This window comes from Cavia porcellus, unplaced genomic scaffold (genome assembly GCF_034190915.1).
Source record: "Cavia porcellus strain 051 isolate PalLab524CR breed Dunkin Hartley unplaced genomic scaffold, mCavPor4.1 scaffold_3, whole genome shotgun sequence".
Lineage (NCBI taxonomy): Eukaryota > Metazoa > Chordata > Mammalia > Rodentia > Caviidae > Cavia > Cavia porcellus.
In genome coordinates, this window is record NW_026947486.1 from 39,029,850 (window position 1) to 39,043,948 (window position 14,099).

At 40.7% G+C, this 14,099-nt stretch overlaps 1 protein-coding gene and 1 non-coding gene across 3 annotated transcripts in view; one reads left to right on the plus strand and one right to left on the minus strand.

Annotated features, from left to right (window-relative positions):
* Positions 1-1,386: 1,386 nt before the first annotated feature.
* Hdac8 (histone deacetylase 8) overlaps positions 1,387-14,099 on the minus strand; it is a 265,800-nt gene continuing 253,087 nt past the window's right edge. For both annotated transcript variants that reach the window (XM_063246092.1, XM_003471063.5), the window contains one exon: positions 1,387-1,919. In XM_063246092.1, coding sequence (XP_063102162.1) covers positions 1,897-1,919 — 23 coding nt within the window. In that variant the 3' untranslated portion in view covers positions 1,387-1,896. The remainder of the gene's footprint in view (positions 1,920-14,099) is intronic.
* Positions 8,737-8,840, plus strand: LOC111757155 (U6 spliceosomal RNA). Its single transcript, XR_002791524.2, has one exon. It is a non-coding gene; the product is annotated as a U6 spliceosomal RNA (small nuclear RNA).

Sequence of the window (14,099 nt, forward strand, 5' to 3'; positions counted from 1 at the left end):
CTAGTCAGGAGAAGGCAAATCAGGTGCCCCAAGGCAAATCAGGTACCCTGAAGCAAAGAGCTCCCCCAGCACCCTGGCATCTTCTGTCACTTTTTTTTCACTGTGTGGCATATCCTTGCCCAGATCCATTTCTACTGAGAACAAGGGGGCACCAGCTAGTCACTGTTATTTACCAGGTGTCTGCCTCTCAGGGTGGAGATCTTCACAGGGATTTTAGTGACCACTCTGGGGGCGGTGGTTTCCCTCCAGAAGACTGAGATAAGACAGCTGAAACTGGGCTAGGCAAGCCTTTGAGGGGGCAGACTTGGGTGAGTGGTCTCCAGTAGACTGGAAATTTAAGAGCTCCTGCTTGTAGCTTCCCTGACCTTTTCCCAACACCTCCCCACTCTTCTTTAAAAATCCCCCTTTGGAAGAGGGGTAAGTCAACTTCCCTTGAGGCTGACAGTGTATAATTAGAATAGTGGGCATTTGAAGTAACTGGTATTCCTAGCCCAATAGGTGCCCTACCCAGTTTAATAAAAGCTTGGCTATTCCCATTCCAGGACACATTCAAGGCTTTTCCCACACCCTTCTGTGGAATGCCCTTCCCCTTCTGAGGATCCTGGAGAAATACAGCTCACCCTCTAGGGCCTGGCTTAAATATCACCTCCTTAAAAATGCTTCAGGGACCTCTAGATCAAGGCGAGTTGCTCCCTCTCCACTGCTCCCCAGCTTAGAGAGTTTTGGAAAGAGTTTGAAATAAGCTGGGATCCATTTCTTTTCCTTCTCCCTTGCCTTGTCTGATAATTCCAAAATGGCTAGGATGGGGCTGTATCCTTGTCTCCTTTCCTGGTCCATCCCAGTAGTTGAGAGAGCTTCATAAATATTTAGTAAATTGAATTCTAAAATCATGACTTGTGGTTGTCCCTTGGTCTCCTTCTTCTCTCTCATTATTCTCCACCTCCATTTTGTCACACCCTCCCCCCCCAACAGGAGGTTATGGTCATGCCAATGTGCTACAGACTATCCCTTTTTATCACGTGCTTTTTACACTTGTTTAGAAAGATATGATGTGCCCTGTCCTTCCCATCCCTAAATCTTTCCCAAGCAGGGGTAGTTCCTGTCCAGGGTGCCAGCATGACATTTTCAGTGGTTCTGGCATCAGAGTTCCCCAAACTTCTATGGATGGACTCTAGCACAGGACAGAGCTTGCCTACTGTTCACAAGACCTGGGGTGGAGACATGCTAGTTTCCCTTTGGGGTCCAGCATTCAAGGGGAGTCTCCCAGGCTGGGCCTGGGAGCACAGAAGCAGCAGGTTTGTTTTTGATAAGTTCTATGATAGGAAAAGTTTAGAACTGTGTATGCTATCAGTGGCAGTTAACAGTGAGGCCAATGGGACAAAGAGGTAGGTTTTCAAAGATTTTATTAAAAATCAAAATACATAGTCCTAAAACAACACCATTAAACTTCCCCCCACTTCCCAGCTTTCTGATTGGTGCCCATTCCCCAGGGCTCCACCTGGATAGCCCTTAGGCCCAAACCTTCTGGTATCCAGAGCTCCATGCTCTCCTCCAGCTTTTGACCTGTCTTGTTTAAGAAAGTAAAAATGCCTCCCAGCCAAATATGCTTAAAAATAATTTTGAAAGATTAAAAACTGTATTTGTGTGTTTTTAAAAATAAAAACTTTAAATTTTGGATATCTCCCTCTTCTCCTATGCTTCGTTGAGGACTTTGAGATTCTTGCCTCCTTAACCCAGGAGGCCAGCTGCTACTTGGTGCCCCTTGGAAATTTTCAGGAAGTAATTTTGTCCAAATTTCCCCTACAGTCACAAATTCCACAAACTGCTCGCATAAACACGCTGTCTTCATTACAGGCACTGCTGGTCAGCTCTGGAAACCTGATCTTTTTTTGTCAGCTAGATCACATGTTTCATATTCCCTGCAAAGAGAAGAGAAACAAATTTCAATTTCAGGTGATATATATACTTTGATAAAGCTGTGAAGAAGAAAAAGAGCACTTGGATTTGTGACTGGTTCTCTTCCTGCTTTTGAGAACCCTGTGATCCCACCGTGTGAACCCGTACAGGCTGGCCTGCTGGAGATGAAAGAAAAAGAGCCCAACTATTCCTGTCACTGCAGTAACCACCAGCCAACTACCAGACCTATGAGGGAGGCTCATATCATTAAGTACATAGACTATATGTCAGACAGTCTATAAACTTTTGTGATTGGCATTTTTGAGAGCTAGATGACTTCTGATGCTGGGCAGATCCAATCCAAACCAGAGGAACCATTTAGCTGAGCCTAGCTCTATCATTAATCCACAGTCATGAGTTTAAAAAAATGGCCACTTTCAGCCCTTCTTCCAACACACACACACACACACACACACACACACACACACACACACACACACACAGAGGCATTTAGATAACGTTTTTCAGACTTCAGAGTTAACTACGTCAAATCTCCTTCCACAGTAACCTTTCTTTCTCCTCCTTCCCCCAGTTAGCAGTCTCCCTTGTGAGAACCTGTGAAGTATGGAAAAAAGGCCTTCCCCTGCCCTCAGGCTTAAGATCATTTTCAGAAAAGTGATCATTTGCAGTCCTACAGGATTGGGCTCTGGGAGTAGCCAACAAACTAACTTGGTCCTTGGCAACGTTCTGCTTTCCCCACAGCTCTAAGAAGAAACATGGACTCCAAACCCTACTGACCACTACTCTGAAGGAAGAAAAATGTTCCATGAGGGCAGAGATCTGGACTGTATTACTTTTGGTTGATCTTCAAAATCTAGTACTGTGCCTCTCATATAGTAGGTGCTCAATAAATGGTTGAGTCAATGTGCGAATGAAAGAAAGAAGAAACAATTCAGAAACAAACCAATCCAATCTTTAGAAAAGCCTATCTAATCTTTAGAAAATTTTTATTTTACTTTTTGTAGTACTGAGGATTGAACCCAGGGCCTCATTCATAGATTAGAATAGTGCTCTACTACTGAGTTATACTCTCAGACCTGTTACTTTAATTTTTAAGTTAACCTACAATAAAATTGGCTTTTTTTTGCAGGTGTATACCTGTGATTTTAAAAACACAAATATAGGTTCAAATTGCAGAATAGTTCTTATAACCCACCAACACTCTCTTGCGTTGTCCTTTTTCAATCACATCATCCTACCCTTACTACCACCTGTCAACTACAGATCTGTTTCCCATCACTGTAGCACGGCCTTTTTTGATAATGTCATACGAATGGAATCAAACAGTATGTAACCTTTTAAGACTGGCTACTTTCATTCAGCATAATGACTCTGGATTTCATGCAATGTTTTGCATGTATCAACAGTTCATTCCTTTATTGTACTTAACTTTTAATTTTTAAATACTTATGGATTCACAGATCATTGCCATAAAAATTGTACCAAGAGGTCCTGTGTGGCTGTCATCAGTTTTCCCAAAATATTAGCATCCTACATGATCATTTTTCAGTATCAAAACCAGGAGGAAACTGACATAGTTATATCACAGATTTTTTCAGATTTCAGTAGTTTTACATGCACTCATGGGTGTGTAGTTCTATGCAATTTGATCACAAGTGTAGATCTGCATACGCTCCACCAAAGCCAAGATACAGAACTGTCCTATCACTACCCTTTTAGAGTCATTCCCATCTTTCGTCCTCATCAATTCCTGACAAGCATTATTGTTTTCCATTTCTAAAATTGTGTCACTTTGAGAATGTTATATATACAGAATCTATAGTATATAAACTTTTGTGATTGGCGTTTTTCACTCAGCATATTGCCCTTAAGATCTATCTAGTCTGAAGTGTGTTGTTTCTTATTGAAGAGCAGTAGTCTGTGGCATGGATGTAGCATAGTCTGTTCAACCATTTGGTCATTGAAATAAATGTAAACTGTTTCCAGCTTTTGGCTGCTATGAACAAAGCTGCTATGAACACTCATGTACAGACTTTTGTGTGAACACTGTATTTATTCATTTTTGTGGAGGATAAATGCCCAGGGGTGCAACTGCTGGGTTGCATGGCAGCTGTGTCTTCAGTTTTATAAGAAGCTGTCAAATTATCTTCCAGAGTGGCTGCATCATTTTACATTCCTACTAGCAATATATGAAGGATCCAATTTCTTGATATCTCTGCCAACATTTGTTGTTGGTTTTATGTGACTATTCTGACAGGTGGATAGCTATATCACATTGTAATCTTAACTTGTTTCTCCTAATGACTAACAATGTAGAACATTTTTTCATGTGCTTATTTGCTGTCTCCATATCTTCCTTCTGTCTTTTGCCCCTTTCCCCCTCTTGGTGGTACTGGGAATTGAACCAAGGCCTTCACATTGAGCTGTATCCCCAGCTATTTATTCTATTTTTAAAATTTTGAGTCAGGGTCACTCAGTTGCTTACCCTGGGCTCAAACTTGTGATCCTCTTGCTTTAGCCTCCTGAAATGTTAGGATTATAGGCATATACCGCTATGCCTGACCCCACTTTTTATTTTTTTACAGTGCTGGAGATCAGACTCAGGGCTTAAGACATGTTGGGTAAATACATTAACACTGAGATACAAGCCCAGTGTTTGCCCACATATTTTACTGATGAATTTGTAGAGTTTATATGTTTGAGATATACATCTGTTGTCAGATACATGATTTGCCAATATTTTATCTCAGTACATAAATTCTTTTTCATTTACAAAGCAGAAGTTAATTTAGCAATTTTCTTTCTTTCTTTTTTTTTTTTTAATCGGTACCAGGGATCGAACTCACGACCGCCTGCTTGCAAGGCAGGTTCTTATGCCGCTGAGCTAAATCCCCAGCCCCTAGCAATTTTCTTTCTTTTTTGGATCATATTTTTGGTGTTTTAAACCATTAAACAGAAAATTTTTGGATCATCTTTGATTTTTTTATCTTTTGATTCATGTTTCTCCATGTTTGATGAATTGCAAGCCTAATCTCAACATGTTCTTTCAAATCTGTCTCCACCTTAAGTCGTATCTCTTGTTACTCTGGCCATTCCAACAGATACCTGACTGATGCTTCTGCTTTTGGAATTGTCTCCTGACAATTGCTAGCTGTGATTATATCCCTCTTCTGGTCCAAAAACTTAGCAGCATCTGACTGCCTATAAATGAAGTGCAACTCCTTAGCTCCAGACATGCCCTGTTCATGTGTTTCTCCCATGCCTTCTCTGTGGAAGACAACTTCAGGGGATCCTTGTACTTAAGTGAGGGTCTCTCCATCCGGGAGCACAGTCAGAGCTTGGGAATGAGTGAATGAACTAGTGAATAAAATGTCATAACATTCCAATGGCCCATGTTCACAGAGAGGAAAGGTGGGTATTGTATTTTGTTGCCTTGACTTGCTCTCCAGTTACATTTGAAAATAATTAAGAAAATCGACAGAAATAATTTCCACCAAAAGTTGTTGATGAGCAATGTTACGTTTTACATAAAAATGTAAGTTTAAATCCGCCTATTATTTCTCCTTGGTATCCAGGTTTTCCAGCAATGGGTAGCAGCCTGACAAAAATTCTGAAGGCCAACACAGGCTGGATCCTGAGGAGATGGACCAGAAAAAAACCCTCAATGCATAGAGATACCAAGATTATACTGGATGCGAGTAAAGCAGATTGAGGCAAGACATCTGGACTCCTCTTGCTGCTTTTTCCATTTTCCTACTTTGAATCACAATGAGTATAAAAATAGTTTCCTTTTGCTTAATGCTATTACAAGAGAAAACAAAACCCAAACAGTGTAAGTGGGTTGGTAAATGGAAACTCACACTTGGCCTTTCCTAAGATGTATAAAGGGGAATGGTGGAGTGTGAGGCAAACTGGAAGGCACACGCTTGCAAAGCTGGCAGCTGGTATTCAGCTTTAGTCACTCACTACAGTGCAGCCATGCAGGCTGAGAGTGACCAGAGCTTTGTACTTTCCAAGAGAAGTCAGAAATTTACATTTTAATGTAACATTTCCACAGTATTAAACTTGGGCAAATGAGTAAAAATTTTAAAATATATATAGTGTGGAGGGCTGGGGATATAGTTCTATGGTAGAGTGCTTGCCTGGCATGTGTGAGGACCTGGGTTCCATTCTTGGCACTGAAAAAAAATGAAAATAAGAAAACTGTGTGGAGCATCAACATGAATGGCCAAACAAAACAAGTTTGGAGGTACAACGTGGCTCATGGTCCCCAGGCTTGAAATTTCTGCTTATTTCTGGAATGGTCTTGATTTACATCTGTGGCACTCCATTTCATTCTAAAATATCTTGGTTTGGACAATCAATTAATTACATTATTATCCTACCTCTGATGTTTAAGAATGAGTACTGGATTGTGTTCTATTTATTTATCGACTGATTAACTCATTTGTCTATCCATTTGTTCAACAAACCTTGTCTACTCTGTGCTAGGGACTTTGCTAGGTGCTGGTAAATGCTCTGTTCCTTCTTTAATGACTAGATTATTTTTAGAGCATTTTTACTTTTACAGAAAAACTGAGCAAAAGTATAAAGAACACTTACCTATTCCCTTCCCCTGTTCCTGTAGGCCATGGCTCTTATTATTAACATTTGCATTAGTAAGTTACACCCGTCACAGCTGATGAATAAATACTGATATATTATTATTAACTAAAATCCACAGTTTATATTAGGGTTCATGCTGGTGTTATACAGTTCTATAAATTTTAAAAAGTGTAACCTATCGTACAGGATAGTATTCTTGCCCTAAAAATCCTGAGCTCCACTGATTCACCCTTCCCTTCCTACCCCAGAAGATTGGCATTCACTTATTTTTGTTTTTTACTGTTTTTGTAGTTTTGCCTTTTTTATAATGTCATATTGTTGGAGTCATACAGTATGCAGCCTTTTCAGAGTGCCTTCTTTTACTTAGCAATATACATTCAAGTTTGTTTCATGTTTTTTGTGGTTTGATAGTTCATTTCTTTCTACCAGCGAATACTATTCCAACTGTCTGGATGTACCACATTTTATCCATTTGCCTGATGGAGGTCATCTTAGCTGCTTCCAAGTTTTGAAAATTATAAATAAAGCTGTCATACATATCAGTTTCTTGTATGGACATGAGTTTTCAATCTATTCAGGTCTCAACTCAAGTAATCTCTGAGAGGCCTTGTGACTACCCAGGCTGAATTGCCAGACCAAGTCACTTCTTTTCTGTCATTAGGTCCTGTTTTATCTTCATTAATGCACCTAGCATGCTGAAAAATACTGTTTCTTTATTAGTGTACTGTCTGTCTATCTGTACAAGCTGTATGCCTATCTTTTTCATTACTCCATTGTGAACAACCTCAACAGTGCCTGGCCTGGAGCAGGTGCTCAATACTCATTCATCAAAAGACCAAACATCTGTAGAGCTACATATGGAGTAACTGATCACACACACACTTTCCTATTCAACCAACAGAGACCTAGAGCTTGGTTATTGCTCTTAGGTGTAGTGGTGCACACCTGTAATCCCAGCTACTTGGGAGGCTGAGGCAGGAGGATCACAAGTTTGCAGCCAGTGTGAGCAATTTAGTGAGACCCTCTCTCAAGATAAAATTTTAAAAGTGGGTTAGGGATATAGGTCAGTCTTTCTGGGTTCAATCCTCACTTGTTCATTGCTCTTAAGGACCTTAGAAGGTGAGTGAACACATGCTAATAAATGGAGAATCAGTGTTACCGGGGAAGGTGGCAAATGAGTTCAGTAGACGGAGTCATAGCAGTTTGGAGGCATGTTAGAGTGAACCCAGAATCCCTGGAGTCTGAATGGCACCGGAAAAGAACAGAAAAGTGAATGTAAGACCGTGAAAAATACTTTTACAGCTACCATCACATGAGGTGTCCTTTTAGGAATACTGTCATATCTATTTAATATCTGCATCATTAGTCACTTAAAATATTTCTACGTATACCCATTCATTTTTTGTGTGTGTGTTTTTCATTTTTATCGGTACCGGGGATCGAACTCATGACCGCCTGCTTGCAAGGCAGGTGCTTATGCCGCTGAGCTAAACCCCCGGCCCCTCATTCATTTTTTTGAGACAGGATCTTACTGTATAGTCTGGGCTGGACTTGAACTCACTATGTAACCTTGGACTTGTGGTGATTCTCCAGCCTTAGCCTCCCAAGTGGTGGGATTATAATATACATTCATTTAAAAAAGTTTAATATCCTATTTTGGCCTCATCGACCCTAAGCAGTAATACAAATACTAATAAAAATATTTTATATGTTTGCTATATTTTAAAACATACATTAAAATAAATGACTTAATTTTTAAATTAAAAATGTCTTTGTGCCATCTCATATTGTCTCTTCTATAGAGGAACATGGGGTACATTTTAGAAAAATCATTATAGAGATGGCTCTTGGGTAGCTGGAGCCTAGACTTCTAGTATCTGATAATCTCACGTGGTGGGCACACACCTTCTTGGCTCAGTAGGGTCCACTTCTCTGTCCAGGCACTGCATAAGCCTTTACTAGTGTCCACATGGTCTAATCCCTGTGCTGGGTGCTGAGGCCACAGAGAACAAGACATAGTTCTTGCCTTCAAGGAGCTCTCAGTCCAGTGAGGGAGGCATATTTGGAGTTAAATATATCATCATCCATAGCAACAGGGTGATGGAATACCCACTTGTACAGTGTGCTGAGGGCAGAAAAAGAGTGAGAGGATGAAAGGCTTCACAGAACAGGTGCCATCTTGAAGGGCAAAGGGGGAAAATGTTCCCAGAAGATGTGCTTATTTTGGCAGCACATATATTAAAATTGGAATGATACCGAGATTAGCGTGGTCCCTGCTCATGGATGACATGCGAATTTGTGAAGGGTTTCATATTTTTAAAAAATGTTTCCGGTAGCAGGATACAGGAAACTACAAAGTTTTCATGGCCAGAATTCAGGATGAAGGTAGAGAAGGCTGAAACTGTAGGGAGGGGAGGGGATCTAGCATAATCTAGGGTAAAGTAAGCTTTCCAGTTTTTGCCTTCATCATGGCCAGGTTTGAGGGTTTTCTTTTCTACCTCAGACCAATGGCAGTAAGAAGGATTTCTATGAAGTTCTGGCCATGTGCTGATGTGGATGGCTGATTTAATTTTTAGCTCTTAATTGTCAGCTGCATTGCTTGCCTTGGAATGTGGATCCTTCTTGTCATCAAAAAGCCTTTGAGTGACAATTACATAGAACAACCAATTACCGCTTGTCTGCCTCTGGCCTGAATTAGATTCTACGCTTGTGGATTAGTCCCACCAGGCTTCTGGCATTTACAGGATATCAACACTTAAAGGATATTACCCTGATGGTGAGGGTGCCCTGGTCTCAGCTTGCAAGGGACTACTGCAGGCTCAAACAGAATTGAAGCAATTTCTAAAATAGCCTATGATTCATTTTTTTCCCCCTTCTGTGCCTAAATCTGTTGGCTCTATGTGAAGGGATGGGCACAAAGCAGAGGTGACATCACAGGAGTGGGCTGCATGCCTGTTACACAGCTTGTGGAGCCAGGCCTCTCAGCAGTTGTCTATCTGCTGGGCTGGGTGATGCTTTCCAGGTGGTTTTGGAGTCACCATTCCCAGATTCTTTGCTCAAAGTACCTTCTCTACAGTTCTTTTTCAGATAAAAATTCTGGGCTGGGAAATCCAGGATAATGGGAATAGCAGTGGCAGGAAAAATAATACAGCCTTACATCTGTATAATGCTTCAGAGTTTTGAAAGCCATTTGCTCCACCCAAATACCAGTGGGAAATGGAAGTTGGGATTTTTGGCTTGAACCGAATACAAGCTTTTGCTCTTTTGTTCAAAAGGGCAAAATGTATCCATCCCCTATTTTACCTCAAGGCACATCATGATTGGGCCTTCGAGGTCATCAGAATGTCAAAGAGACTCCCTTCAGCACCTAGGTGCTTTCTGGAAGAAAAATTCTCCAGGACAAATTGCCTGGAAGGCACAATCTACTAACCATGCTGATTGAGCCAGCAAGTAGTGCCAGTCTCAGCACTGCCAACTCCTTCTGCACAACCAAGTTTACAGTCCGAGTGGTCTCAAAGACCTTTACTGGAGCCAAAGACATGCCTGCTAACTGTGAATCCCTGAAGGTAGGATATGTCATGAATATCTGGAGGAGTAGCCCAAAGGCCTGTGAAAGGGAAACTCACAATTCAGATCACATCAGCCCTGAGCATGGATCTTGAAGGGAACAGCTGAGGAATGGTGTGGAGGGATTCTTTTCTTGAAGAAGCCATAAATATAGTTTTCCAGCAATCTCATATTTGCTCTGTAATTTTTCAGCACCTGGTTCCAGCATAGCTTGGTATTGCCAGTGCTCTATTATCACAGTTAACATGAGATGTCTGCCCCATTCTAACTCTCCTCTTGTCTTAGTTGCCTTCTCATTGCTCAGACCAAATGCCCAACATTCAAAGTTAAAGGAGGAAAGGTTTATTACAAACTATAAAGTTTGTAAAATATTACAACTTGTGTGTAGATGTCTCCCTAAAGCCTCATGCAGTCACAGGTGGGGCTTTTTCAGAGATGGGTGAATCTAGAGTGTGTGACACTAGGATCAAGGGGACTAAGATTAAGGGTAGAGTGCCACCTGCCCTAAGTATCCTGGAAAATATGAAAGGGGTAGAAAGGGGTGTGCTTATTCGTTGCTTGCTCTGCTACCTTCTGCCTACTGTGCGCTGTTTCTCTTCAGCTATGCTTGTCTGCCATCCCACCTGCCTGAGCCGGCTGATTGTGGACTGAAATCTCTACAGACTGTGAGCTAAAGAACCATTTCCTCCCTTAACTTGTGGGGTGTTAGATACTTTGTTTCAGCAATGAGAAAAATAAGTAAAACATAGAGGTTTCAGCTCATAGTCAGCTCGCTCTAAGGCAAGGTGGCATGGCAGAGAAACATTTCATGGCACTCACATGCAGGAAGCAGCAGCCTATTGATTGTTGCCATTCATAACCATGGTGGATCTTCCCTCTTCACTAAATCCATCACCTACACTCAGAACTATGCTAAACCAATCAGTGGACCAATCCAGTATCACACACCCATGTTCTGGTCACTCTCAAAAGCCCCACCTATGAGCACATGGGACTTTGAGGAACATTTGGATAGATACGAGATGAAACACTTCCCTCATTTTCCCCAGTACTATAGTCATGCACCAGGCTGGAAACCAAAAGGGTGTCTACTCTTCCTGGGCCCTCCAGGATTTGGATTAGACTTTAGTACCACTTTGTATATGTGTGTGTGTGTGTGTGTGTGTGTGTGTGTGTGTCCACAGGAATGTAGACATATGTGTTTGCATGTGTGAAGTGATGGAAGCAGTGAGCCATAGATGCCCAGTAGTACTGTGAGAAGGGGAGAAGTGCTGTGGTTGCTGCCATAGATGTTACTACTTCCAAATGAAACCAGAAGGGCTTCACCGGTTAAGACCATGGTGCTGGTCAGTGCCATAAAAATATCATCTTTTGGTTTTGTAAACCAAAATGCTTGCACTTTGACACTTCTGTGTTAGAAATCTTGGTGGAGTATAAAAGTGTCCCTTTTGAAAGTTCAGTCTATAAGTGCAAGGTTAACTGGAAGAAAATTACCACTTTCAGAGCAAAAGCCTCTCAGAACTAGTTTATCGATGGCTCACAGGGAATGTGAACCTATGAAAGTAGATTAAGGAATAACACCTCAGCTTGTCTTAGAGATGTAAATAAAAATCTTGGCTCGGGACGGTCTCCTCTCTGGTTGAATGATTTTTCAATTGATTTGTATTTATTAGCTAATGAAATTAAAGTTGTAAAAATGATAACAGAAACACCATAAATCGCTCCCACAACTGGCTGTTTCTATGTCACTATGGTGCATTCCTCACTTTGATTACTTCAAAGTCTATTATTTTGTTCTCAATTATTCTGTTTTTCTGGCACTGGAGAAAATCAATTTGTTTTATTTTCTTTTATTCATGCACTCAATTATGCTCTTTGGGCACATTTAATCACTTTGATGTTTTCATTTTATGGCCCATCTCTGGGCACTTCAGCTGCATTGCTGCCAACGGGCAAGCCAGACTAATTTGCATGTCACAATAGACTTGAAATTCTAACTCAATTTAGAAATCTTTATGAAATCTCCCTCTTAAATATGCTTGGAGCTGCAAAGAAGCAAAAGGATGTGAGTAAACCAGGAGCCTATAAAGATGCTTCCTTTTTCTCAAAAGACTGGGGGCTTCTTGGTGGTCTGACCATGGCTTGGGGATGTCCTTGCTCAGGTATGGCAGAAGAGCCTGTGGGATGGGATGTCTACAGAGCTTCCTGTGGAACTCTGTGGTAAGAATCCTACAGTAGCTGCCCCTGGGCCGTGAGGCCTGCTTATTCTGCCATCAAATGACCCTCAGTGCTTCTGGATTTGGCAGTTATGCTCAACATAGTATCTGAATCTCAGTTGGTTAAAAGTCTTCTGGGTAGATTGAGAAAGTTGTCAATAGTTAAACATTCCAGAACCCTGAGTGATATACTTTATACTTTATTTTCTCTAATAATTTCCAATCTTCCTTTTGCCTCATGATCATTTTAGTAGTAAAAGCTGGAGGGAATGAGCAATACAGTTGCTTTAGCCATGTATTCTGGGCAAACAAATAACAAACAAAAGTGCTTTATATAAAGCCCTCCAACTGCTCTTCCACGTTTCTTGTTTATTGTATGCAACAATCAGCAGCTTCACCAGGCAGAAGGAAAATTATTTCTTCTTCTAAGCTTTGAGCATAATCCTCAGCTTGTCATGGAGAATCCCATTTCCCTCTCTTATTTGCTGTGTGACTTCCTTAATTAACTTCCTTAAGCTAAAGTTCCCTCATTTAGGGGCTGTGGATATAGTTTAGTGGCACAGTACATGCCTCGGAAGTGTGAGGTCCTGAGTTCAACTCCTGCTAACCCCCCAAAATAAAATAAAGTTCCCTCATCTATTTTTTTTTTTTTGGTGCCAGGGATTGAACTCATGACCATGTGGTTGCAAGGCAGGTGCTTGTGCCACTGAGCTAAATTCCTGGCCCCATTCCCATTCCTTCATCTATGAACTGGACCAATAATACTCACTTCAGAGAGAGACTGGTTTGTGAAACTTCAATACTGTCAAAAGTCTTATCATACTCACGTAATAATTTTGTGGAAATCTTTTTGGAGGGGTAGTGTTGGGGATCAAGCCCAGGGACTTATACATGCTAATAAGTGCTATGTCATTGAGCTGTATTTTCAGTTCCTGGAAACCTTTTATAGGGACTCCTTTTTGGGGAAAAAAACTGAGCTTCTTCTTAAGCAATAATATCAGTGAAATCTAAGAGTTTGATGTGATAGTTATTTTTCTTTACAATATGTATTAAAACACATACATTACATACAATAAATTTCTGCCTTATGTTATTTGATCCTACTGTTCCCTTCATCTAGAATGTTTTTCACTTAAAATTTTGTAAACTCCTTCACGCACTTTAATAAGCTCTATTCCCAATTGTGGCCCCTTCAGTGAAACCTTTCTTAACAACCTTGTTCAAAATAATATCCCTGATTTCATCAATAATCAAGCTAAATATTTATTTGCTTATTGTAATCTCTGTCACATTACAACACAAACTGTATGATGGGCCAGGCCTTTTTCCATCATATTTAATTCTGTATCATTAGTGTCTAGAATAGTTCCTATAAAACATTAACATCAAGTGGATATTTGTTGAATAAATAAAAAATTAAAATAGTAAATTATTCTAGTAGTAACTAGGTTCCCCTTTTACTTGACATGGATTGTATCAAAGCAAGCAGACTGCAAATCCAGGACTTTCCATCCCTGCTTGATAGGGAGGGGATCTTCTGAGTCAGAAGAGGCCACATGGGAGCAGTAAAAAGGTGCTACTTCCATTCTTAGCCAAGGCAGTATTAGTGGAAGTCTAGTGGGGAGCCTGAATTTCTGCTCCTCAGCAGTAATAAGGTATGGCTTCTCCCCCGTCCAAGGGTATCAAAGGAGGCTGAGTAGGGAATCTGGATTTTTTTATCTTTAATGTTTTCAGAAACCTAGATTTAAATACAGACATTTCAGTGGTACTCCAATATTTATCTTTGAGTGATGA